The following is a 27,620-nucleotide window of genomic DNA, read 5'->3' as shown; positions in this document are numbered from 1 at the left end:
GTGCAATCCTGACCTCTGGTTTACTTTTCATCCATGGGAGATATCGTAACAATTATGCAAATTTACATGTAGCTTAGGAAAACCAAATTTTAAAACTTAGTTAATGAGGGAAATTAGTTTAAAATTAGTCAATTATGAAAATCAAATTTTAAAACTTCCTGAATTGGTAAACAGCAGAAAAGACAGATAAGAAATACACCAAAAGCTCTGCCCCTCTAGGGGCCTGAGACAAGGGAGAACAATGTCCACATGGGCTACTACTGGTGCACAGATCTTTGCCCTTAGGAGAGAAAAGCAAAATGATTTCTAAATAAGATCTGTGTCATTCTTAGGTAAATTCTGTACTTAAAAAGTGTGCACTTCCCTTTTGGGCAGAAAGCAATGGATACTCAGGGTGGTTTCTTTCCTTCTGCCTTCTAAAAGTGCTTTATTTTATCCTTGACAAATAGGTTGTGCATTAGACAGGATATGAGATTTTCATTTAGGAAACAGGCAGTAAAACAAGGCCCAAATCTGACTACCCACAAGTTGTTCCTGGTAGTGATGGCTCAGCTTGGATGAAAGCCACAAAGCCATCTTGCTACTGATTCACTGAGAAGCTAAGTATTCTGTTTCCTAAATTAAAGAATTCTCTTCCTGTGAATAGTGAAGTGAATGCAGGGTACCTTTCTTGGGGGCCAGGAACATCCCTGGCATTTTTACCCTGCAGCCCAGAAGTCAGGTTTGAAAATCCTGTGGCAAGAAGCAAATAATGACATGCCATTTCCTAGGTCGGGGATACATGCTAGCTCCAAATGTCCTTCCCAGCAAAGTTCATCTTTTCTTTTCTCTTCTGTTTTTTAGCATTGGACAAAAATAGGCAGTTACATAAGCAGAGCATTCTTTTAGGGAGGGGAAGGTAAGGAAAAAAGGATTTATATAGTGCCTAGTATGTACTAGGCATTGTGCTAAGGGCTTTTACAAATATGACCTCATTTGATCCTCACATCAACCCTGCAAGGTAGGTGCTATTATTCTTTGTTTTAGAGTTGAGGAAACTGAGGCAAATGGTTGGTTGGTTGTCCTTCGTTCTTGAACAGGACCAAGATGACATCAATATGTTGGAAGGGAGGTACAGTGTGTCCCTATTATGGCTGATCAGATCAATATGAGCTTGGAATGCTCTACCACAGGATGGGCATAAATCATCCACACGAACACCTGACATGGGAGATGTCTCAGTTCTTAATCTGTAAAATGTACTGGAGAAGGAAATGGCAAACCTCTCTAGTATCTTTGCCCAGAAAACTCCAAAATGGGGTCGTGGAGAGTCAGACACAACTGAGGCAATTATGTTAAGTGATTAACCCAAGGTCACACAGCTAGGAAGTGTCAAGGGCTGGATTTAAACTCAGGTTTTCCTGATTCCATGCCCAGAGCCCTATTCACTGTGCCATTAGCTGTTATAGGAACAAAAAAAAGTCTAGACTGCTAAGAATTAGCTGATCTATCTATTAAGAGGGGACAAGGGGAAGTAATACAGTGTCAGGCAATGAACAGTGGGTAAGGAGTCAGTTTGCTTGGGATTCAAATCCTGCCTTAGGAGCTGTGTGATCCCTGGCAAATCGAAGTAACCTCTCTAGATCTCAGTTTCCTCACTAGTAAAATGAGGGGATGGAACTGGATGGTCATTAAGATTTCTCTCAGTTCTAAATCTAAAGACTTGGGTACTAGTCTTGGTTTTGTCATGAACTAATGGAGATAATACCATGTGTCCCATACACATATCAGAATCCAATATTTAAACACACTGAATTTACACACACACACACACACACACACACACACACACACACACATACCCACCCACCCAAGTATGTATAATGTATATATTTGCTGTTTAGTTGTTTTTTGGTCATGACCCCATTTGGTTTTTCCTGGCAAAGATACTGTGGTGGTCTGCCATTTTCTTCTCCAGCTCATTTTACAGATGAGGAAACTGAGAAAATAGGGCTAAGTGATTTGTCCAGTGTTCCACTAAGTATGTGGAGTTGAATTTGAATTCAGGTCTTCCTAACTCCGGGCCCTCGTGCTGTATCTAGTAAGTCATTTTATTGTCCTAATATTAATATATGTTTATGTATACACACATACATATGTAACTATATTGTATATAAGTGTATATATATACATACATGGAATGATGGATATAGACAGATGATAAAAGATAAATGTTAGAGATAGAGATAGATGATAAATATAGAAAGGATAGATAGATAATATAAATAGATAAGGCAGGACAGGACAGGAAGATAGGAAGATAGATAGATAGACAGACAGACACATAGACAGATAGATAGACAGACAGTTTGCACCAATGGTTTCATTGGCAAAGGGAACTCCCAGTGAAGAAATTCCAAAGACGTGAGATTACCATCAGTTCCCAGTCTTAGAAAGTGCTTGAGGGGCACTGAGGGATAATAATTGACTTGCCCAATTGAACCTAGGCCTTTCTGATTCCAAGGCCAGTTCTATTCACTACCCTATGCCTGCCTTTCTTAAATGATATCAAGGGCAGCAGAAGTTGTGGTAGTATAATTATTATTTAGACCTGGAGAAAGCAGCTGAAGTTAGAAAATCAAAGGTAAGAAGGGTTCGTCAGCTAAATGAAAGCAGATAAAATTTAGTGATAAAAGCCCAAAGGTGACTGTTGGTAGAGGGTAAGGAGTGCCCCTCTACTTTCTAATCAAACATTCCAAGGCCATCAAGAAGAACTCAAAGGTGACAAGCTCCTGTCTCCCGTTTGATCAAGACCAGTTAGCAAACAGTAACTATGTGCCCTCCCCCATCCCGGAAAAAGATTACCAAAGCAGAAATATTCAGGGATATGATGAGAGAAGATCCTGGGGAAACTCCTATTAGCTAACAAAACAATTCTCCCTAAAACTGCCTCCCCTATTTCCAACCACTACCCACTCCTAAGTGACCTAATTTTTGAGGGCAGCAATTGGCAAAGAAAAGCCATCTTAATACTTTTCTTTTATGATGAATTGTGGGGTTGGGAGAAGGGTCCTAGAAGAGGTACCATATTTAAAATAGCAGCCTAAGCAGTTTCTGAGGGCCCCTGGGAAAGCACTATCACAGACAAGGGCTTCCACTTGTCCTTGGGTCAAGCACAGGCCAGTAGTATTTACTGGGGACTGCCTGTGGGAGTCTGGGGTTTAGGCACAATTTTAGAACCCTCCCAAGGTCACACCCCTGCCCAGTGACCATTTCCAGAGCTACTGCAAATCATTTTACAGATGAATCTCAGCAATGAGATGGATCCAGCAAAATGCTAGAGGTGCAGTCCAGCTCATGATTTTCAGGATGCAATGCACGGAAGGGCCCAGGTGTTGGTTGTGTACCTTGTAGATACACTGCAGGGCAGGTGGTGGTAGCCCTGGCTCTGCATCACACTACAGACTTCCTTCTAGCTCTGAGGTGGGCGTGGCACTCATTCTGATTTCTCTGACTGCAAAACTGGTGAAAATCAGTCATTCCCAGGGATGACAAAAACCCAACTATATATTCCAGACCTTATCACCTGGCATAGTGAAGAAAGGAAATAAATAAAAAGTCACAAGATTAGATGATTCAGAGCTACTGGGATCTTAAAGATCACTTAATTCAGTACCTTTGTTTTACAGGTAAAGAAACTGAGGCACAGAGTTCTGGAGAAGGTGACTTACCTAAGGTCATATGGTAACAATGGAGCAGAACTGACTCCAATTCAGGCTGCTTTCCAATAAAAACATTAAATGTGATTTGTTTTGGTTGTGTATCTATTTGAAAAATCCAATTGCTCGACCCTCTCCTTCCCCCAGGTATGTAAATTATAAGCAGATATGTAAATTATAAGCTTGGGAATTCTGGATCTATTTTGGCACAACAAAATAATATGGATGGTCCCTTGGAGATCCTTAAAATGCATTTGACCTGTCCTTATTTTTAAAAAATCCTGGCCCACAGTGCTAGTCACAGGTAATGTTCCTTTACCGCTCCAGTTTAAGTGTTGTACTGTCAACCAAACTGGATAACAGTCTACTTGAAAAACATATACTAGGTTTCCCAAATCTCTTCCTATTAACATTCTATCCAGTTTTAAAATCCTATCTCAAACTCTTATCTCCTTCACAGAAGGTATCTTTCCCAATACTCACCCATAGTATGCATTGAATAAATATTAATTCAATTTTAAATTAATGTCAATACTTAAAAAGCTGTCTTTTTCCTCTTAAAAGTATTCCTACATCTCTTGAAATGTCCAGTTACACAGACTCTATCTTCTGATTCTTTTGGCATCTGTTTCCCCAGTGTCTAGCACAGAGTCTGGCACATAAGAGATGCTTAATAAATGCTTATTGAACAATTAAATTGTCTTCAGCCCCATGTATAGGGATCTATACATCAAAGATCCCAAATAGTCCGTTGTCAGACTAGTACCAGTTTGCTTTTCCATTTGTTTCTCTCTGTGGCATTAGCCTTCAGACACTGGATTGTCTAAAAAATGCCATGTGTGTCCCCCATAACTTGATTTCTTTTTGCCATAGTAGGATCCTTAATTTCTTGAGTACGGTGCAACTGAGTTCTGTGTAAGCCTCCAGCCTCTGCTTGCTCTCGAGGCTCAAGGGTAGGACTCAGCAGTTTATTTCCACCAGAAATCCCAGTCTCCTACCTAAGCAGAAAGCACTGCGTTTTAACTTGTTTTAAGTTGGCAAACATTAGCAGCCTGCCCCAGTGCTGAGGTCTGGCTGTTGTTGGTCTCCTGTGGATGCAAGGGAGAGCAAACCCCTTCCCTATTTAACAAGAGTCAGCGTTTTAGGGAGAAAGCAGGTCTCAGCACACAGTGATCCAAAGTAGGAGGGGATGGACTGGGCCCCTCCTAGATCTGCATCCCCAGAAGAGGCAGTCATATCTGGTAAAGTTCTATCTCAGAAGACTTATTCGTTGTGTGACTGTGGGCCAGTAACTTAACCTCTCAGTCTCAGTTTCCTCTTCTGTAAAATGGGGAAAATGACAGCAACTATCTCATAATGTTGTGAGAATCAAGAGAGAAAAAGAGGTGAGACACAAAGTGTTTTCCAAATCTACTGAAACTGATGAAAACTGTAGCTCATGACGACTGACCCTCTTTTAGAAACCAGGAATAGGATATCAGGAAGGGTATTTAAAAGGGCAAAACTGGTTCACACAGCAGCTCTGATTAAAACTAGCCTCCAAAAGTCTAACCTTCCTTTAATTCCCAACCAAAATTCCAGTTTTACTGGAAATTGGCTCCAATCCCTCTAAATTCTAGTGTCTCCCCTGTTATTTCCCATTTATCCTACATCTAGCTTGGTTTGTATATATTTTTGTCTCCTCCTTTGTATATTGTTTTGTCTCCTCCATTGGATTAAAAGTTCCTTGAGGGCAGGGACTGTCTTTTGCCTGGAACATAGTAGGTGCTTAATAAATGTTTATTGATTGATGGATTAACCAAGGGAGAGCTACATGTCTGAAGAGGAAGAAAGAATCAGGCCAATTTCATCTTACCAGTTTTCTCCTACTGTTTACATACTTTTACAGCTCTCAGGTTTTGCCCAAAGTCAGATAGTTAATTAAATAAGTTTGCTTTTTGACCTCCTGAATAACCAGTTTTCAGCTGTATATAATGCCCTTCTGACAGGCAGACCTTAAAATGAATAGAAATCCCTGAAGAAAGAGCTCTCTTTTTCCTGCATCAGCAGCAGCCAGCTGGACGGTGTGATGAATGGGGCTGGTTCTGGCCAAGGCGAGCTTGCGTTTCTGCAGAGATGGCATTCCGCTCTTAAGGGTGAGAGGTCATGTAAAAGCACTCTCCAGCAGCTGGCTGGCTGCAAGGAAGCTGTGTGTACACAGCTGCGGTAAGGGAAAGAGGAGGAAGGTCAGTTGGGAGGAGACCTTCCAAAACATAAAGTGAGTAGATATACACAATTTAAAAAAGGAGAACTTTCTTGTGCTCTGTGTGCGTATGTGTGTGTGTGTGTATGTGTATTTGGTGTGTATATCAATCTTCTTGGATAAAAGATATGATTCTGTTACCACAACCTGTTTATTTAACTGGGAGATTATACCACACCTATTATGAGACACTAAAGCACCAAAGATTTATTTAAAAAAAAATCCAAACAAAAGTCTTCATCATATCCAAAGAAACTATCCCCTACTAAAGTTATACTGCTCAACACAGCTCTACAAAACTGTTTCCTCCTTCCTAAACCCCAAAGGCATGCCCCACTCCTTAACTTGAGAGGCAGCGTGGTGGGTAGACTGGACTTAGAATCTGGAAGCCCCTCATTCAGATCTTGCATTTGAACAGCTGTGGGATGCTGGACAAGATACTTAACCAACTGGACTCAGTGCCTTCAATGCCACTGATGACCTCTGAAACCTCTTCTAGCTTTTACTATGACACTATGACTATAAGGACAAGAAACCTATTATAACTCATACCAAGAGATGTAATGGGGTGTGTGTGTGTGTTTAGGGGGTGGTATATATAGTCATAGTTGAGCCCTGGACAGGAGGTATAGAAATAGGATAGAAGATTGCCAAGAGTTACCTCCTCTTCCATGACTAGTAGGTGCTACGAACATAATATTTGGTGAGTCAGAAAATCCCAGCAGTTGGTGGCCCAAGTTCCAGCTCTGACACCATAATAATGGCATGAAGAATAATGAAGACCCTTAGGGTTGCTCCAGTAAGTGTTTCAGTAAAAAGACTCTTCTCATTTACCCGCCCTGTACTCTTCAAAAATCATCCTCTCTGAATTGCTGAGGCTGTTTAGTTAGGGGCAGCTAAGTGGTGCAATGGATAGAATGCTAAGCCTGGAGTCAGGAAGACCTGAGTCAAATCCAGCCTCAGACACTTACTAGCTGTGTGACCCTGGGCCTGTCACTTCACCCAGTTTGCCTCAGTTTCCTCATCTATAAAATGAGCTGTAGAAGGAAATGACAAACCACTCTAGCATCTTTGCCAAGAAAATCTCAGATGGGGTCATGAAGAGTCAGACATGACTCAACAATAACAAATGTTTGGTTTTCTTGCCACCAGCTCTGGATTCAGCAGGTCTCAGCGGAGGGATATTACTACTCCTTACGAGTTATCGTTAGTCTTTTTACTCTGTAAGCTTTAGTTCTTCTCATCAGTCAAACAGGGAGGAGAGGCAGCAGGGGATGACCGAAGGTCAGCATAGAGTTCCAAGGCAGGATAGCCAAAAATCAATGTGAATGTGAGCCGTTATTAGGGGTGTGCTCAAGATCGTTAAAACTGTCAGGAGACCCAATTGTTAAATTCTGACTGTATGCATTTACACCCCCACAACTGGCAAATGCTACAAATCAGGGTCTGGCTTATTCGTATGCTGATTGTCCAGAATGAAGAGGGTTTTGGAGAAAACATCAGTAACAGATTAAACTTTAAAAAGTGTGTTGTATGTAATTCTCCCCATTCCCCTGAAAGCTGGTTGTTAAACATTAACTTGCATACCCCTGGTTATTATCATTAAACATCATCCCCTTCATAATCAGGGCCAGCCTATCCTGATGGATATTCCAAGGATGTGTGTTGACAGACTGTGGACCGGGAGTCAGAAGCCTTGGGTGACGGTTCAGCTCATGCCACTAGTTGTGTGTATGTGTGCAGTTGCTGTCAGTCATGTCTGATTCTTCATGACCCTATTTGGAGTTTTCTTGGCAAAAATACTGGAGTGGTCTGCTATTTCCTTCTCCTGCTAATTTTACAGATGAGGAAACTGAGGCAAACAGGGTTAAGTGACTTTCTCAGGGTCACACAGCTACCAAGTATCTGAGGTCAAATTTGAATTCAGGTCTTCCTGACTCCAGGTCCAGTGCTCTACCCAATTCATCACTCAGCCACCCAATCCTGGGCAAATCACTTAAATTGTTGAAGCCTCGGTTTCCTCATGTATAAAAAGAGGGGGTTGTCTCTTCTATCTCTAAAATTCAGGGAGTAGCTAAAAGCACTTTGCTTTACTTGCAACTGTCTGATTTCCATCTAAATGGCGGGCTCCCATAGGCGCTGAGAAAGCAGATGCTCCATGCTAGCGAGGATAATTAAGGAGAGCAGTGACCCTTTACTAAATCTAGTTAGCAGTAAACAGATGGATAGTTCAGTGGTTCTAAGCATTTAATCAATTTCCCTGAGAGCTGGGTAAATCACTAGACAAAGTGAAAGGATGACTCATCTATTTTTTTCTTGACTGCACTAGTATTCCATTTGTGAGCAACAGAAGCTTAATACATAATCTTGGATTTACTATGGAAACAGAGTGGCCCTTCTTCTCTCATCTCCTTTTACCCAAGACAGTGAATATGCAGTTTTCCATCACTGAAGTAATTTTCAGCCTGAGGAACATAAGCCGAGGAAGAGGAGGCTTTGCCCGCTTAGTCCTAGTAATGCCGTCTCTGATGGCAGTTTTGCACATGGGGCAATTGGATTCTCTGATTTATGTCACAGAAAGACCATCCACAGCTACAGTTCTGCTGCGGTGTCTCCATTCACTTAATTTCCTGGAATGAATGTGGAGTCAAGAGAGACGCCTTACATTCACAACATCTGCACACACTTAAAATGCATGCTGGCTAAAGTATTTATGCCACAAGCTACGGTTGGAATGTCATTTAGAAAGTCACAATGTTATACGAATCATAAAATGAGTTTCAGAAATATCTGTGACAAATATGCAGAGAGAGATTACATAGGTTAGGAGGTCTTTTAAGATTAATTTTTAAATTACTTCATTCCTTTTATAGAAGAATTGTATATATTTTTTAAACGACAGAAAACAATCCATAAAAGTATAGCAGTCATTTTGGTACAGAATCAAAAAGTGAGAGGCCCTCAAGAAATCATTCAGTTCAGCCACCTAAATTTACCATTTAGGTGGAATGCGTAAGTCATCAGTCTTATTTTAAAAGCTCTCTAGAGAGGAGAGTTCTCATCCTCCCATGACAGGGAAATCTGGTTGTAGATCTCTCTTTTATGAGCCATATACTTCAATACAACTAAAGCTATGTGTTTCCCGTTAGAAAAAATCCACTTCTACTGTATTCTCCTGAGTTCATGTCTCTTCTCACATCACTGTGCATATATGTGTTGGTGGTGGAGTAAGGAGACAGGAAGACACTTAAGAGTCTGGGATCAGGTAAGTAAATCTACAGGCAATATATTATGGAGGGGACCTACAGAAGTCTTTGAGATTTCAGGTTAAAAAAAGAACACACTCAAAAAAAGCCCCCAAAACCCATCACTCCAAAATCAGTGATCCCTATAGACACTTTAAATTAAATTAGGCTGTTCTGTCCCTGATGTCAAAACAACACAACTGGGATTTCTGCCCAGAAATGTAAAGGACCCAGAAATCTTTGTGAATGAATGAGTTTTAAGTCTGTTTGCATTATCTCACCTCTCCTGCTCACTTTCTCCTCTTAACTGCTCTCCACACCCATAAAGAGGGGGAAAAAATGTCTAAGGATCTGCAGCTGGCAGGCTCTAATGATGTACACTGATTTGTTAATGAAACTTTAATTATAAACCAGAGCTGTGCACAAAGAACAGAACGTCCAGGACAGACACTAGTTTGCACTCAGTCCCCTTCCCCTGGGGCACTTGGGAAACACGGTAATTAATGCTGCATACCCTTCCTGAAAGAATGGGTGCTTGGGTGCCTGAATCCTTTATTTTCATGGTCAGCCTCCTGGGGCTTTAAGGGTCCAAAGCACAGGGTCACTGGAAGCCACCCCAGCGGTTCTGTCCATTCAAAAATCTCCCTTTTGCTCATTCACCAGATGTCTGGGGAGGTAGCATTCACATGAGTCCAAGTAAAACATTTCAAACAAAAGTCCAAATGTGGGGGAGCCACACATCTTCAGGAAATTACACTTACTTCTCGGGCCTCCAGTTTAAAACTTGTCCAAAGTGTGACAGTGTGGAGAGAGCAGAGGCATGGAAGAGAACTTTTTTTTTTTACTTCCCATTTAGAAGAACAAATACAACTGGAAATAAACATTTGGTTAAAGTATAGCTGGGGATCTATATTTGGTTAAAGAGGCTGTTTGGTATCTGAGAACTGAGTTCAAGTTCTGTTGGGGACATATACTACCAGTAATCAGTATGATCCTAAGGATAGTGCCCCAGACAACTCGCTGACCATCTGTTTCAGATGAACTGCCTACTGGTAGACGAGAAACTTCTTTTATTGTTGTTTACTCATATCTGACTCTTTGTGATCCCACCTGGGGTTTTCTTGGTAAAGATACTGGAGTGGTTTGCCATTTCCTTCTCTGGCAGATGAGGAAACTGAGGCAAACAGAGTTAAGTGACTTGCTCAGGATCACACAGTTCTGTCATTCAGAGCTAAGGCTCAGTACCTATAACCGGTCCTAATTCCCTAATTTGGGGAGGAATGACTGCTTTGTCAGCCTTGTGCAGAGTTGTGAATAGTTCACTGCCCTGTAAAGAGAAAGGGCTACTTGTGCTTCTCCTATTACCCTAGCCCTCTCCCCATCCTCAAGATAAACTAAGAGAGGCAGTTTCTTGGCTCATGCTACTTCCAGGTCAATTCTGGCTGAGGAAATGTGAGGAACCTTTCAGGGTCACACCTGAGATTGGACAACTGACAGATCCCATTAGCCTCATGCAGTCTGATGTAGGAGAAAACAGAAAGCGTGAAAAATAACACTATAACCCCCAAGAATAAACGGAAGTTACACATAAGGGCAAAGGGGTAAAACATTGGGTGGTTGCCCAAGGAATGCAAACATCAATGAAAAGGTTTTTGTTTCTGTTTTTTTTTTTTTTAAATTTCATTCCTGTTATGGTCACTTTCATTTGCTCAAGAGACATTTCTTTTGCTTGGAGCTATGAGGTTCTGAATAGGTTCTGACTTATTAGTGAACACAGAATCCTGGAATAAATTTTAAAAACCTGAAACAGGCAGAGTATAGTCTACCCCTAAAATGAGATCTTTTTCGGAAGGAGAAATTTCTATTATTACCCATTATAGAAAATAATGACGATAGGCCCCCTGAGGCAGATCTTAGGCAAAAGTATGGAGTGGTACAGTAAGATTGCTATCAAAACACTGAAAATTCAGCTCCGTTCCCGTAAATACACAAGCATCATGTTCAAAGGATAAAGGAAGAACAACTTCTCTTTATTTTTCTAGTGTCCTTCAAGGCTCAGCTTGGCCTCCACTTTGTATAAGAAGTCCTTCCCGATTCCTCTTCACTCTCCTCTTCTACCAGGTGAGGGTCCTACCTCCTGACAGTTTTATCTGTTTACATATTGTATCTCCTTCCCCTCTCCCCAAGTAAAATGTAAACTCTTTGAGGTCAGGAACTGGTTTCTAATAGTTCAATGCTTAATATAAGCTGTGTTGAATTGAACTGAATTCTCTCCTTAGACTTTCTCCTTGAGAGGCTGATAAAATTTATGGGTCTCAAGCTGGAAGCTTCCACTATCTCTGATGGTGCTGCTTTCTTAATTTATCACAAAACTGTATGGTACAGAAGCACTAATCTCTGCTGAATTCCCTGGGGATGTGGACAGCCAAGTGATGGTTCTACCACGGACCCCTGTCCCCACCCTCAACAGTAAGTTCTAGCAAGTCCTATTGCAGGGGGTTAAGCATCACAGAGTCACAGAAATGGTTTAATCTGGCACTTCAACAGATGTTACTTACCATGTATGAAGGAAAGATTAAAACTCGTTTGTGTTTGCCACAGGGCCACTGGGGATCGTCCAAAAGATTTGGGTCATAATCAATGAAATCTCCCAGGTCACTACCTAAGGGTCATACACAGAAACATATACACAGAGGAGTCATTAATGGCCTTGGAAAGTCTCTTATAGAAAATCAGAGAGTTTAGAGTAAAACCTGACCAAATTTTGGGTTCACCTGCTTCACATTTTGATAGCCCCTCGCATGGCAATAAAACTTATCCCTTCTGAAAATGGATGACCATTCTTGACACTATTATTTCTCCATTTAAAACATCCTATTGTCATCTCTGAGAGGAGATTACTGAACCCCTCAATTTAGGAAAGTTGTGTGTAAATCCTCCCAGGCATCATGAACCTGCCAAGTAGACAAAGTTCATTTTCTGTACCTGAATACTGAATGAATCAACCTTCTATCCAATCTGATAATTTACAATTGCCTGTGGTTCCTATGGATTGACTATTGGTCCATCAAAGTTGGTCCTATCAACATGCTCCTTATTAACATCAAAATAACCCCTTTCATTTTAAGGGGGTAGCTGCCCATGACAACAGTAAAAAAAAAAAAACATGGAACTGCATTTCTGATCTGTATGTAAAGGGATAATTCCATTTTCTTGAAATCCTTCCATGGACAGGACTCTTTTCAATGAGTGCTATCCTCATAAATCAATTTCCCCACCATGGCTGGTACTGACTAAGCTAAAAGTAATCAAGATTTCCTTCAGGAAGTCAATCTAGTTTCCACACTGGGGACAACCCAAAGGAGGAGCCACTCACACTTGACCTGGTTTGTGCTTTCTTCTGTTCCAGTGACCTGGGGGGAAGTCACACTGCAAAAAGGGCTGAAAGTTACCAGCTGAGGGCACCAGCCAGAGCTCCCGAGTTACCTGCGTCGATGCTCCCCTGGGTGCTGCTGCTTGCCCTTCCTATGGAAAGGCTACGATGGCTGGCGTTACGAAACTGGGAGGAGAAGGAAGAAGTAGACTCTATGGTGTTTCTCCGTGCTCCAAAGGCATTGGTGGGTAACAGAAACTGGGTGTAAGAAACAGTCTAAGGAGATGAAGACAGAGCAGGCAAAAAATAACTCCCAAGAAGGAGACAGTAGAATTTTTTTTAAAGTTCAATCACCATGAAGTGGTGTCTGCCACATAAAGCTTAATGCATAACTCCAACACTTGAAGGAACTGAGATTTCTTCAGTACAGGGAACTCCTAGTGTGGGAAATCCTTCCACCCACACAGATTTCAAACCACCTATGACTTATTGGTTAAGTTGAAGGAAGTTGCCTTAGACACACACAAGTTGAGTGATCTGTCTCTATAGCTAATAAGTATCAGGGGCAGGATTTGGATTCAAATCACTGCATTAACCATGCCATGATGCCTCTTTTATGTTACGTAATATCACCCCTCCATCTTGTCCTTCCAAATATGGAAGTCCAGCATTCATGAGTTTAAGTAATTAATTGTATTCCTTTTTAAAGGAATCAGGCAGGGAAAGTCCTGTATATACAGTATGAGTTTGGTACTAAATACAATGGGATACCAAGAATGTTTTTGATCAGCTACCTGAAGAGTTTGTTTCCCAGGCTTCTAATTCCCTATAATGGGCACACCTGGAAGTTACCATATCATGGTAAAATGTTCCCCCCTGAAGAAACACCTGTCTCAACCTCAGATGGTGGTTTTGTGAAGAATTCATAGCTACTGGACAGGATCCAGCACAGGAGAATTAAATATGTTCCAAAGTCTCTCTCTCTCTCTCTCCCACCCCCCACCCCCCTTTCTAGTTTTCCATCTGGCAGTCCCAACTGACACAAGGGTGAGGGAAGAATTCAGCTACCCTTCAGCTTGGTGCTTGTTACCACGTGAAGTCAGAGGTACTGCTAAGCCTCTCAGGGACATGGTTTGGGATGCCAAAAAAGAGCCTGAGGATCACATTTCCTGAGCTGACATTAAGAAGGCAGCTGGAATGCCACTTGTGTGCATTAACACTTAATGAATGTCTTCATACCACTAATCACTACATTCTCAAGTGTGGCATGTTAAGGGGGAGGGGAGCTCCTGCGATGTGTTGAACACTGTTGTAAACAGTAGGGGGAAGAGATATAATTTACTCTGGGAACTCAAACCATACTGCTATGAAATTATTGGTGTACCGTAAAACTGCTGGTGGAGCTGGGAGATCCTAGGATGGAAACCTCAGGAATCTGTCCCTTCTCTCTTCCTTTCCCTCCTTGAGCCACCTCGCTACTATCAAGGCATCTCAGACCCTATCCTGAAATGCCAGTGTCCGTTTCAGGCTGAGCTTGTGTTAACTCATCACTTAAAAGCCAAGCTTTCTCACCTTGCCGTCCGCTCCTAGCTCTACACCTTCAAGGCCAATGATCTCCTTCAAGCTCACAGCTCCAGCGGACTGACGTCCTCCGTCCAATTTCATATCCCTGGAGAGGACAAGCCAAAGAAGACGCTTTCGTCCAACCCCAACATAGCTGCCGTGCGGCTTGTTACCCAACACCAAAAACAATGACATGCACCCCAGAGAACAAGATGTCATTTTTTTTTCCTCTCTCTTGTAACACAAGACTTTCTGGGTTCTGTTTGCTGTTGCCATTCAATTGTTCCCATTGTGTCAGACTCTTTGTGAGCCCATTTGAGGTTTTCTTGGCAGAGATACTGGAGTGGTTTGCCATCTTCTTCTCTAGATGAGGAAACTGAGGCAAATAGGATTAAGTGACTTGCCCAGGGTCATACAGCTAGGAAGTATCTGAGCCCAGATTTGAACTCAGAAAGATGAGTCTTCTGACTCCAGGCCTGGCACTCTATCCACCGTGCCACCTAGCTGTCTACATATGGGTTCAGTATGTCCACAATCCAAAATTAATGAAAACCAGCTGGACCAAAAAGCCTACTAGAGGAAGTCATACTGAGAATCTAAGTGTCCCTTATCACTTCAACAAGGTTTCCAGGGACCGTTCTTGGCTTTTCTTTGTATCTCCAGAGGTTAATACAGTGACACACTGTAGGTGCTTAATAAATGCTGATTTATTAACTAACCTCTAGGAACAAACTGATCAAATAAGGAATAAAAAAAACTGCCTCTGCAAAAGTACCTCTCTGGGACCCGGTCTCTAAAGCAAGGGAAGCTGTCTTCCTGTTCTTTGGCACCAGAGATAGGATGGTAGTGACAGAACTAGAAGGGACCCTGGAGGCCATTTTGTTCAATCTTTCTACTTTGTAGATGAACCACTTACTATCCTTTTTACTGCTATTCACTGGGAAGAAAAAATTATTCCTGTCCTGAAACATCTTAGTAGACCAATTTCTAAAATGAGTGCCCTCATTCAGACATTAGGACTGTTTTGTTCAGACGCTGTACAAGACACTTTCGTTTCTGTATTTGTCACCTGGGGTTGGCTTTTTTCACAAAGGGTTATTGAAATGATCAGCTCAAGGTCTCTTTGGAGCCTCTACATAAAAAAACATTACATCCAAAATACCTGTTATTGAAAAATAATCCAAGTTGGCATTTTTCTTTTTGAGAAGCACAGGGAGGCTTCTATGACATAAGAAGGTCATGTACCATGTTTGTAGCCAATAGGATACCAGGGTCAGATGAATGGTGGAGAGAGAGGAGAGGTGAAGGAGGAAGAAGAAAGGAGGAAGACTGATGGGGAGGGACAGAAAGAGAGATGGAGAAAAGAGAGAGGGAAACAGAGAGAGAGAGGGAAAGATGAGGCGGGGGGGAGAGGGAGAGAGATTGAAAAAAGCACAGTAGAAAAAAATACTGTTTCTGGAGCCTAAGAACTTAGGTTCCAATTCTGCCTGTCACTACCTATATAACCTTGGGTAATTATTTAAGTGCTATGGGTTACAATTTCCCACTCTGTAAAAAGGAGGGGACTAGACTAGTCTAGTGGGTTCTAAGGTTCCTTACAGATCTAAAGCTATGAGATTTTAAGACAGAGGTGTCAAAACATTTGGCCTAGTATGAATGAGGTTAAAATGCATTTGGGAAATATTTAACAAGACAAATACAATAAAATCCAACAGAACATAGATAATGTTAATAGGTGGACTGAGAAAAGTACAGAAGGAAAAATACAAATCTGAACATGACCAACATGGGAATTTATTTTGCTTGATTGAATAAATTTGTTACAAAGGTTTTTTTCCTCTCTAGTGAGGACAGTTGAAGATGGGAGACAGGAACTAGGGAAAGAGTTGTTGAAAGAAAAAGTAAAGAAAGAAAACAGGGTCGCTGAAGCAGAGTTTGTTTTTTTTTTTTTTTGTTATTTGTTTTTAAGAGGACTGAAGAAAGGCCAGAAGGCATCACAGACAAGCAGGATAACTTTAAAAGTGAATTTATTATACACTTGAAAAAGTTATTATATACTTAAAAAAAGAGCTATGCAAAACAGATTCACAATTCCTTGTACAATCCTCTTATTCTGCTCTACATGAAAGCACTCATTTCAGTTGATGCTTGCTAATGTCTGAATTAAAATATATATATGTACCGCTGCTTCTAAGTCTGGCCTCTTAACCTTGTCCCTTCTTGTCTCCACTGGCATCTAACTCTTTCAATTATTCTCTGTTTCTCTTCTGTATCTTCAATAGAGGAACTGGGTGGTATAATGCAAAATAGCAGAATGGAGGGTCTGTTCAAGGATTTACTTAAAAATTATTCTAAACTTAGTAATTATTAATGAAAACAAACATTCAAATGCATAAACAAGAATTTAAAAAACGACTGTACATGAAACCATGAATTTCCGTTCTTGGCAGTTGATTTAAAAAAAAATCACCAGGGGATTTTGAGCTGAAAGGGAATTTGGAGCTCATCTTACCCTGCCCCTTCATTTTATGAATGAAGGGTGAACTTGCCTAAGAAGTGATCTGCCCAAAGTCATGCAGGTAAGAAACTAGCAGAGCCAAAATGGAGGTTCCAATCTCATCCCTGTGTCTTTGGGCAAGTCACAAAATGGTGTTCTAGAGACCTGGGGTTGAATCTCAGCCCATAAACTTCACAGCTCAGCAATTCTATACAAATCTCTTACCCTCTCTGGGCTTCTATTTCCTCATCTATAAATGCAGAAAATGCTCACCTTGAAAGTAAGTGCTATTAGGCTGCACAGTGGCCTGAGGTCAGGAAGACCTGAGTTCAAATCTGGGCTCAGACACTTAGCGGCTGTGTGACCTGGGCAAGTCATTTGACCCTATCTGTCTCAATTTTCTCATTTGAAAGATGAGTTAGAAAAGGAAACAGCAAATCATTCCAGTATTTGCCAAAAAAATCCGAAATAGGGTCATGAAGAGTTAGACATGACTGAAAATAACTGAACAACCACAAAATGAAGAATCTATGAGTTTCTTGTTTAACTGGTCCCCCAAAATCTGATCGGCCCTTGGGAAACTAAATTTCTAAATCTGCAAAGCTGAAGGCTGGATGATTTTTTTTTGGAGGGGGAATTTCTTTGTACCTCTAACACAGCCTGGCACATAAAAAGTGTTTAATCGATGTTTAATGGACTTGTGGCAACTCATCCAAGCTACAGAAATGTCCTCTGAGGCCCTGGCTGGAGGGGCAGAGCAGCCTCCCTAACTCACCTAAATACATAATACTGGCATTTCTTTGTATCAAATGCTGCATGAAACAAATAGTCCATTCGCTGAGGCTCAAAATCTTTTTTACCATACAGGAATTTGTCTCCTTAATGTCATATACTGTTAACAGGACCTGACTACCACTAGATAATAAATCTAGTAGGTAGGTAGGGAGTGTGTAACTAGAGACGGTAACCCAAACAAAAATGCAGGGCCTATTGTTGGAATGATTTAACACCTACATGCTCCGGTGATGTCTACTATTTACGTATTCACAACTGCAAATATACAATTCTGTCCTCTAGGGGCATCCATATTAACAAGATAGCTGAAACATTGGATTAAAAATTTTTTAATATACTTATTACAATATATTATTTTAATCTGAGAAACTATGGCTCAGTCGATAAAGAACTAGCCTTGTAGCAGAAAGATTTGGGTTCAAGTCTTGACACATAATGGCCTTGCATGACCCTGGCCCGACTAATGTTCAAGACAACTCCACTGCCCCCTACAAGTCCATCGGGGAGGAAGCCTTTGCCACTTAACGTCTCCATGCTTTACCCTGAATTTTCAGGTGCTAGAGATTGGTATTATAACTGCCTTACATCTAGGAGTAGGGAGGGTGCTTCTTAACATGGCCTTTTGGAAAGATGTTCCCTTGTTATGGGCTCTTGTTTCTTGGGGAAAGTGGAACTAGAAGAGAATTATTCTGAATAGTTTGTTACTTAATCAATATTTGCTGAACAGAATAGTTAGTGAATAACCATGCAGGTGCCAGACATTGTGCTAAATGCTAGAGATACAAAAAAGAGGCAAAAGGAAGTCTCTGCTCTCAAAAAGCTTGCAATCCAATCAGGGAGACAAGAAAGAAATATTTATAAAGAAACTATAAATAGGATAAATACGAAATAAGTAGCAGAGGGAAGATACTAGAAGGAAGAAGGGCTGGGAAGGCTTCCTATAAAAGATGAGATTTTCTTTGGGACTTAAAGGAAGCCAGTAGATAGAGTTGAGGAAGGAGGACATTCCAGATTGGAGAGACAAAGAAAATTCCTGTTGCTGAGAGATGTAGTGTGTTGTTTATGGAACAAAAAGGAGGTCACAGAATGAGTGAGGGGAAAAGAGATGAGTATGCAAAGACAGGGAGAGTTAGGACCTGGGGACCTTTCCCACTTTCCCTTGACATCACAGGTAATACACCAGAGGAGAAGGGATGGAAGCATCCAGTCACCCATGAACAACGCAAAAGAACGAGAGGATGATTAAGACACAATGCTAGATGACAGCTGAAAAACAGTGGAATGAACAAGGCAAATGAAGAAACTATTTCTTAACTAGCAATAGTAATAGCTTTAGTAATACATACCATTTCAAAGCATGTTTCTATAGATATCTGGCTGTTCCATGTAAAATTCAAAATACTTGATTTGCAAATACCTCCACCCTCACTTAAATTCTAAACCCTAATTCCTCTTCTCATCTTTGAAATTATATTTCTTGCTTCTCCATTTAAGGTATATATGGCTTTGGTTGTGGAGGGAATAGGGGCATAGGACATATAGTCAAGGGGGTTGGGAAAATAAAGAATAAAGAATGGAGGGTAGGGGAAGGAGATAGGAACTGGACCTACGATTTCACTTGCATAAGGAACATCCCTGGTGAGAAACAGCTTACTTATATAGGCCAGCACACACCCTGATATGTGCCAAAGGTTGGATTTGAACTCAGGTCTTTTGGTTTCAAGGCTTGCTCTCTATCCATCACACAAATAAGCAGAAGTGAAATGGATCACTAGCTTAGATCAATGTTGTCTCATATCTGAGGCATTTTATGTCAACTGCAAGAAAGGAGTATGGGCATTTTCCAACTCACTTGTTTTCATCTGTCTTTAATTTCCAGCTAACTTGGTGGTCTCCTCTGGAACAGCCTTGAGCATGTAGTCTTCTGGTCACCTCACCACTCAGAATAGATATATAATCACTGACAAAGCCTAAACTGGAGCTCTTTTCTCCTTTTCCTTTCTCCCTTCCTCCCCCACAAAATAAACGAAATTGGCAATAATCAAAAACTATCCTCAATGTTTTCCTTTTATATAAAATCCAGTGAAATCATGCACAAAGAAAGAACACCATGTAGAGAACTCCCATGGCTTGTGGTCAAGGGAGCAAACTCATTGGATGAAAGATGAACTCTCAGTTCTAACCAGTTTTGCAAATTCCCTACTGGTGTTTTCTGCTACATGTAAATGTGAAGGAGAAATAAATTGTGATGTTTGTTTGCAAGAATCCAATTCTTCCATATTTCATACTATGGATGACATACCAAAGCTGGCATTTCTCACTTATTTTTTATTTAGATATTTTTACTCTCATGGCACTGAATCTCACATCCACTGTAACTCTGGGAAGGGGCTTAGTGCAAATATCGTGTCATTCAGTTTCCTCATCTGTAAAATAGGGAATGTATTTCTGGTACGTATCTCAAAAGTTTGTTTTAAGCTTAAATGAGACCACGTGCATAAACAACTTCTCAGACTTCAAAGGACCATACACATATCAGCTATTACCACCATCGTTATCGTTAGAGAGAGATATGGCATGGTGTAACAGACAGAGATCTTGCCTGGGAGTTGGGGAAGACTTGGGTTCACCTTTGACATACACGGAAGTTGTATGTCCTCAGTAAACACACTCAACCTTTCAGCGCCCAAGACACTATAAGTGTCTGTAATCTGTTGATCTGCCTTGGTGGAGAGAATTTCCTCACCATGGAGTTCTCTATGCCAGTGAAAGCACAGATCTACTCTATCCTCTTATATGGAGATAGCTTGGTACAATGGGTAGAGCACTGGACTCAGAGGCAGAAAAATTTTCAAATCCTACCTCTGACAATTGCTATCTGTGCAACCTTAGCAGGTCATGTAACTTTTCTAAAATTTAGTTTCCTCATTTAAAAATCATTTTTTTATTTTATTATTCATAATTTTTACCATCTTACTATTTACTTTATTATAATTTTCATTATTTGTAAAATATATGATTTTAGCTATTTTACAATTTTTCATTAATTTCACTTTATTTTTAAAATGTTACATGATTTTAAAATTTATTTTAAGAATCTTTCGCATGGGGTATTTGTGAGGCCCAAACAAGCTGTTTATAAAGTACTTTGTAAGCTTTCCAGGGTCATTTCAATGATGACCTATTATTATCATTACCATCCTTATTTTACCGAGGAGAAAACTGAGGTTCACAGAGTTAATGACTTTCTAGGTAAAACAACTAGGTAAAGAGCCATTGTTTCTGTTCTGGCCAGAAATCCTGAGGGTCTGCCTCTCCCAGACTGACTGTTTTTCAGTAGATTAAAAAAGAGGCCATTTTTGCCTCATTTCTTACCTAGCTTTAATTAATGAATGGTTTTTTGCACAGACAAACTGAGACTTCTTAAAGACCTTAGCAAAAAAAAAGGCCAAGGCCTCCCACTTGCATCCAGGCCATGTCCAGTTGTCCTGACCTATATCTTGTCACCAGACCCAGATGTCTCTGGAGGAGAGAGTAAGGCTGGTCATTCTGTACAGCCCTCCCTCACTTAAATCCCATTCACTTGCAAGTCAAGACATCACCTTCCCGATGTCAAGGTGCTCTTTGAGAATGAAGGACAAACACCAACAGGTAAAACAATTCGTATCTTTTACAGCTAAAGCTTAGATTCAAGTCTCTAAACTTCCAAACCTCTGCATGACATCATAAAAATAATAAAGACTGGACAGGGCGCAAAAATCAAATAGTAATTTATCAACACTATCCAATTAACAGCATCAGCATGGTGGACAGAGAGCTGGCCTTGCAACCCAAAAGACGTGAGTTAAAGTTGGGCGCCTGTTACATATCAGTTTGACCCTGGGCAAGTCACTTAACTACTCCCTGCTCTAGGCAACTCTCTTGAAGACTATAGGTTGTAAAGAAGTTGCTGAGTACCTTATGAGAGGGCATCTCATCCCGATGAAATCACAATGCTAGTCTCTATTGTGGTCTATCAGTAATGGAACAACTGAGAACTTCTCTCACACAACTGTCTCAGTGCCTGTACTTTGTTCTTTAAACACCATGTCTCTGTAACTTCCTACTTTAAAAACTTTATTGGCACAGAAAGTTTTAAGGATGCTACGTTCGAGCTGTGGGCTTTCAGCGGCCTGTTAAGAGCTGTAAATGTTTCATGGTGAGAATGGGCTTAATGCTCCTTGTCCCCTTTTTACCAAATCCATTTGGAAATAAGCTTGCTAAAGGCTGTTCAAGTGCTTTTGCACTAAAACCATGGACACATCTCCCTAGGAAAATGAATTATTCTTTCCTAGAGCTGGAAGAGGCCACAGAAAACATTTAACTGAACCTCCTTGTTTTACAGATGGTAAAGACCAAGGCTCAGAAAGTTTAGGCAACTTGCCTAGAGTCACACAGCTAGTGGTAGAATTGGAAACAGCACAGAATGGTAACTGACAAATACCAACAAAAAAGTTTGCAAAGATTTTCACGTACATTGTCTCACTGGAGTTTGACAAGAACCTTATAGGGTTGAGGATCAGAGTGGTGAAGCAATTTGTCCATGGTCATACAGTGTGAAAATATCAAAGGCTGGATTGGAACCAGAAGATGCCCAATCCATGAACTGGAAAATTCAGCTTCATCTAAATTTATTCTAACCGTGAAATCACAATATTTTGTCTCAGGCAATATAATGCTTCAGCAATAAAATAAAAAATTTAAACTGTTCCATTCGTTGAAAAAGATTTACTAAATATTTTAATATTCACATTAAAAAAAATATTCCATGCAAGGTGCTGGGCAGTCTTTGCCCTCATGATGCTTACAATCTGCTGATTTTCCTTTTCAGAGATATTAGAATAAAGAAATGAATTTAAAGTGAAAACAAAACAAAACAAAAAAATTCATCTGCTGTCATGGAACAGGCACGTTAGACTTGGAGTTGGAAGGACTAGGTTTAAAATTTGGCTTCCGCTTCTCCTGAGGCAAGTCACTGGCTCTAAAAGCCTTTCTTTCACCTTTTGTAAAAAGAAGGGGGTGGATCAAAGTCTTTCCTTTTAGAGGTGACACAGAGTTCTCTGAGTTATGCCAGCTGAGCCATAGTGCTGGTAGCTTCTACAATGCAGGAAAGGCATTCAGTAGTTAGTGACTGCCTGTTTTACAAGGACCAATCTACCTAAGAACAGAGAGGCTTGTAAAGTTAATTAGATCTTTCCCACCCATTAATAGATCTCAAGTATCTTTTGTTAATTTCTATTGAAGCTCTGGGTCAGAGGGTCCTGCCCTCCAGCTCTGAAAAATATATAAATACTCAGAGGTGAGGTTTTTCTTTGGGGCTTAGTTTTTGGAAGAAGGTCTACTTGCCAGATGAGACTCTAAGCACCGTCCCTCCCTCCCCCCTTGAAAACTCAGATGTTGGCTCTTCTCTCTCTGGTAACCATGTATATATATATATGGTCACACAGTTGGATCGGTCTGTTGATCTGTGATGTATGTATTGCTTATGGTCAGGCAGCTGGAAGCGCTGTCTGTTGAACTTTATTTCTCTGTATTTTCTCTTAAGTTCAAGGTGCCGACTTTTACCCCTGAACTAAGCGAATGATATAAAGTGAATGTTGACCCCTCAAAAGTTGCTTTCCTTTTAGAAATGCAGATCTAAGAACCTGTGATAGCAAGCCTTCCTGAGTATATCAGGGTCCTTGGTGATACAAGGCTCATCACTGCGGGCCAATTCTTTGGCTGTGACAAGGCATGAAACATTTTTTCCCCCACCTCTCTATTATTTGAAAACATAAAGGGAAAAAAATGAAAAATCTATTGGAATACAAGGTTCATGTTAAAAATATCAACATCTTCCCCTGCAAGCTAACTAATACTTGCTCAGATCTGAATAAGCTGTAAAATTTCACATTACTATAACAGAAAGGCATTCAATTCTCTAGGTCTGACTGAGTTTTAGGGGTAGCAACTTCAGCTACAAAGAGTCAGATAGTTAAGGGGTGGCCATTCGTAAGTTGTTTAAAGAAAACCTAACTAGCAATTTTTGGCTGGTGAATTTAAAGAAGGGCCTTTCCCATCTCTTAAATACTTAAAATAATAGCTAGCATTTATGTAGTCTTTTAAGGTTTGCAAAGCACTTGATCATATTTTCTCATTTGGCTCTCACAGTAACTCCACTTATCCCTAACAATAACCCAAGAAGGAGGTGGTGTTATGGACCCCATTTTAAAAGATGAGAAAACAGGTTGAGAGAGATTTTGACCTTCTCAGTTATCACAAAACTACTATCAAGGGCAGAATTTGAACTCTCTTCTTTCGGATTCTGAGTCCAGAGGTTTTCTCCAATACACCAAAATGACTCCAAGGAATGTATTGGCAACATTAGACTCTCACAATGACTTCCAATGAATTGGAATCTGGGTCTGAGAATTCCTAGGCAGCTGAATGACTCTGAGTAAGATAATGAAAGTCTCTGAGATCTGGTTTCTTCTGAAAAATGAGGATAACCCTTGTGCTGCTGTTATTTTCTTGGCAAAGATACTGAAGTGGTTTGTCATCAACTTCTCCACATCAACGGAGGCAAACAGGGGTAAGTGACTTGCCCAGGGTCACACAGCTAGTAAGTGTCTGAGGCCAGACTCAACTCAGGAAGATGAGTCTTCCAGCCCTCTGGGCACCACCTAGCTGCCCCACATTTGTACTAGGTACATCATAAGGTTGTTATGGGGCCAAAGCCTTTGCAAACCTTAAAGCATTATGTAAAATTGAGCTATCATGAATAAAGTGGGGAATAGCATAATATCTGGGGCTCTCTAAGATGCCAAACTTGAAATATAATAAACAGAATATCAAAGAACAAGGGTTTCTTAGCTCAAAAGCTTATTAACTGCTTATTCTTGGCAAGGCACTGTGCTAGATCTTAGGAAATACAAAGATAAAAAAAAATAATTCTTGGTTTCAAGGAATTTATGTTCTGTTGGGGCTGGTAGTGGTGTGCAACCTGTATACAGATGATAAAATATATCCTCATTTGTAGAAGGACAAAGTACTTAGTAATGGGGGGAATTGGAGTAGAGATTTTTCTGAAGCCCTAAGATTTTTTTTTTTTTAAAAGAAAAACAAATCTTGCCTGCCTTGTAAAACTAAAACTTAATTTACTTCTCTAGGTGTGAATCAATGTAACCTTTCACTGTGATGCCCCAGTGCTTTGATAAATGTTTGTGCGTACTCTTCTCATATTACTTAAGAGGTAACTGGGAGATAAGCCATCTGCCTAGGGTCACACAACCACTGGGCAGCAGAACCAGTCAGAGACTTCAACCTGCTGGGGGTCAGGTGGTCTGTCCTGGGCCACTTTCTCAAGAGAACTCTGTGTCATGCACTTAGCTCAAAGAGACTTTTAGAAAGCTCCAGCAAGACAGATTTAAGTGGAATTCCCAGGGGTGCAGTGATAAAATCTTTGCATTTTTATGTCTAAGGCCATTGTTCTGATCTCTCACTAAAATGGTATATAAAAATAAAACAAGCCACTTGGCCAGAAGAACAGTGCGAATTCCCCAGTGCTGGTGAGGTCAAGCTTAAGGGAGGGGAGAAAGACTTTCAATCAAAGTTAATGGGGATCTGTATCTGGGATTAATTTAGAAGACTTTAGACAATCTCTCTGAAACTGGACTTTTCTTCAAGGTCTCTGAAATGTCCCTGCAAATGCAAGACAATTCTCATTCTGTGTACATTGGAAGCTCCACTGTTATGTGCAGGTACTTTCAGAGAAGGTAAACTGGTGGCTAGTTGATATTCAAACTACCTACCAAGAGGAAACAGATTTTGGTGGTTACCCACAGGTCTTATTTCAATGGATAACTCAAGGGATTTAAAACTCTTAGCAGGCTGGGGAAGCCTCGGAGGTCCTTACTGCTACAGAATGAATATGGGAGGCAAGTGAGGTGTCATGGATGACTAGGAGATTATAAACCTGCTTGAACAGAAAGATGGCGGTGCCTTCAATAGTGATGGGGAAACCTGGAGGAGAATGGGTTGGTTGGGAGTGATTTGAGGGTGAGAATTGAGTCAAATAAGATACATCGATGACATTCTCCTGTTTTCCAAAGTGGATTATTTCAGGTGACATTAACTCCACACCTGCGCACTCTGCTCTCCCCTCCCTTTACTTTCTTTTATGCTGTTGTTGTACAATTGTATCCAAGTCAATGTGACTTTCTTCTTGGCAAGAATACTGGAGTGGTTTGCCATTTCCTTCTCCAGTGTGTCCCCATTTTACAGATGAGAAACTGAGGCAAACAGAGGTTAAATGACTTGTCTAGGGTCACACAGCTAGTAAGGGTCTGCGGCCAAATTTGAACTCATGTCTTCCTGACTCCAGGCCTGTTCTATCTGCTGTACCACCGAACTGCCCCACATTATTCTATATAGGCTTGGTCTATCTGAATTTATAAATGTAATTGAGATGTTTGTGTTTTCCCTCTCCACCCAACATTAGCCACAAATCACCTGCTAAGTGTCCTGTTGGAAAGTTTGATCACCAATTCAGTTTAGCAACAAGCATTTGTTAAGTACTTTCTACGTGCCAGATACCATGCCAAACATTAGAGATACACCAACAAAAGCAGACTCTGCAAATTTGTGGAATTAGCCTATACTACAACCCAAAGATTCTGAAGATGACATGAAATTCTGCCCAGACCTTTTAAGACCTTTCTATGTCCCCTCAAAGACCTGGGAATATTATATGAGAAAAACAGCCCAATTCAAAACACATTTATTATCTAATAATTTGAAATTGGGAACTTCCCTTTGGTCAGATGGGAGTGAGATGACACGGGTGGCGATTGTCTCCAGACACAAACAAGAACTTCGGGTCTCCAAACGGGGCTCTGCTGGACAATTGCTCTTTAAATGACAATGGCCAAAACACTGTGACTTGTGAATAATTTAAAAGTCAGTTAAATATTAACTAGATTTTCTGAAGCCTTCAAAAGAAAAAGAGATTTGCTGCACAGCAACCAAAGCTAGGAAACTGGATTAGAAGATGAAATCCGGCTTTGGGACTAATTTTAATTAAGAGGTCCTCCATTCACAGGGACTCAGGTAACCTCCTACTTGTTCTCATTTTGTACATCTAATATTGCCTCTTCAGGAAATGTCAGGGGCAATTATTACCCTAGCAGGTGGTGTCTGACATCTTGGCTTGGTCTTGGCCTAGTCTTACTCTCCTCCACGGGAGCAAGGCCTGTTCCATGCTCCAGCCACAATTCAGAGTTAAATGGACCACAGCCTAAGGCTGACATTTATTCTATTAGGAAGTATGTGGAATAAAAGCCCCTTTTAGCCAGGCAATCTTTCTTCTCTCACAGTCAGCATTTCATCTTAAAGCCGTACCTAACCCAAAAGCAACTTGGAAACAATGAGACCGTCTTAATGTAGCTTACATCAAAATCTCTGTTCTAAAGGCAAGCTCCCATAAACAGCCCGATAGCTGCATGATTCATACATGAGGTCACTCCGAGAATTTGCCTCTGTGTGGGAATGAACTTGGTGTGAGAAAAGAAACACAATTTGTGAATGTGTAATTTTCCACCACGATGAAAGATTTTTCTGGGGGAAGTGGGTGGGGTTGTCTGGGCCTGCTGCAGGCCAGGCAGGGAGTATTCATGCTTGATGATTCTCTCTAAGAATAGAAGTCGTCACTGTTCCCTATGTCACAAAGTGATAAACACTCAGGAAATGGACCCAACTTGACATTTGGGTACCAAATACTCAGGATGTAAACATATGGAAGTTCTTAACAATTCCAAGGCACACCTTGTTCCAATGGTGAACCATCTTGGGTCATTTTTTAAAAAAACATATGTGTACCTATTTTCTCTTACTATGTGTGTCCATCTACATATACACACATGTATATGTGTATATATGTAAGGATGTATATGTTTAAAAAAATGTAAATTCCTTGAGGAAAGGGACTATTTGTCTGTTTCCTCGGCACCTAGCATATAACAAGCACTTCATACATGTTTACTGGTTATAACTGGGTCTGTTATGTTCATTGCTACTGATGACCATTAATAATAGTTCAGCCAGTTGCTATGAACCAATGAACAAGTGACTGTGTAAACGATTCATCTGGATGGCTCTCACAATGCTCCTCCCCTATTCCTTGTCCTGCCTC

General features: G+C 40.7%; 1 protein-coding gene across 2 annotated transcripts in view; it reads right to left on the bottom strand.

Annotated features, from left to right (window-relative positions):
• Positions 1–27,620, bottom strand: part of CABLES1 (Cdk5 and Abl enzyme substrate 1) — a 148,019-nt gene that overhangs the window by 9,243 nt on the left and 111,156 nt on the right. For both annotated transcript variants that reach the window (XM_072604384.1, XM_072604383.1), the window contains 3 exons: positions 14,131–14,227; positions 12,672–12,834; positions 11,744–11,847 (listed from right to left, as the gene is read on the bottom strand). In XM_072604384.1, coding sequence (XP_072460485.1) covers positions 11,744–11,847; positions 12,672–12,834; positions 14,131–14,227 — 364 coding nt within the window. The remainder of the gene's footprint in view (positions 1–11,743; positions 11,848–12,671; positions 12,835–14,130; positions 14,228–27,620) is intronic.

The sequence above is a fragment of the Notamacropus eugenii genome, chromosome 4 (genome assembly GCF_028372415.1).
Source record: "Notamacropus eugenii isolate mMacEug1 chromosome 4, mMacEug1.pri_v2, whole genome shotgun sequence".
Lineage (NCBI taxonomy): Eukaryota > Metazoa > Chordata > Mammalia > Diprotodontia > Macropodidae > Notamacropus > Notamacropus eugenii.
Note: the sequence above shows the minus strand (reverse complement) of the source record. Positions and strands in the feature narration are given on the sequence as shown.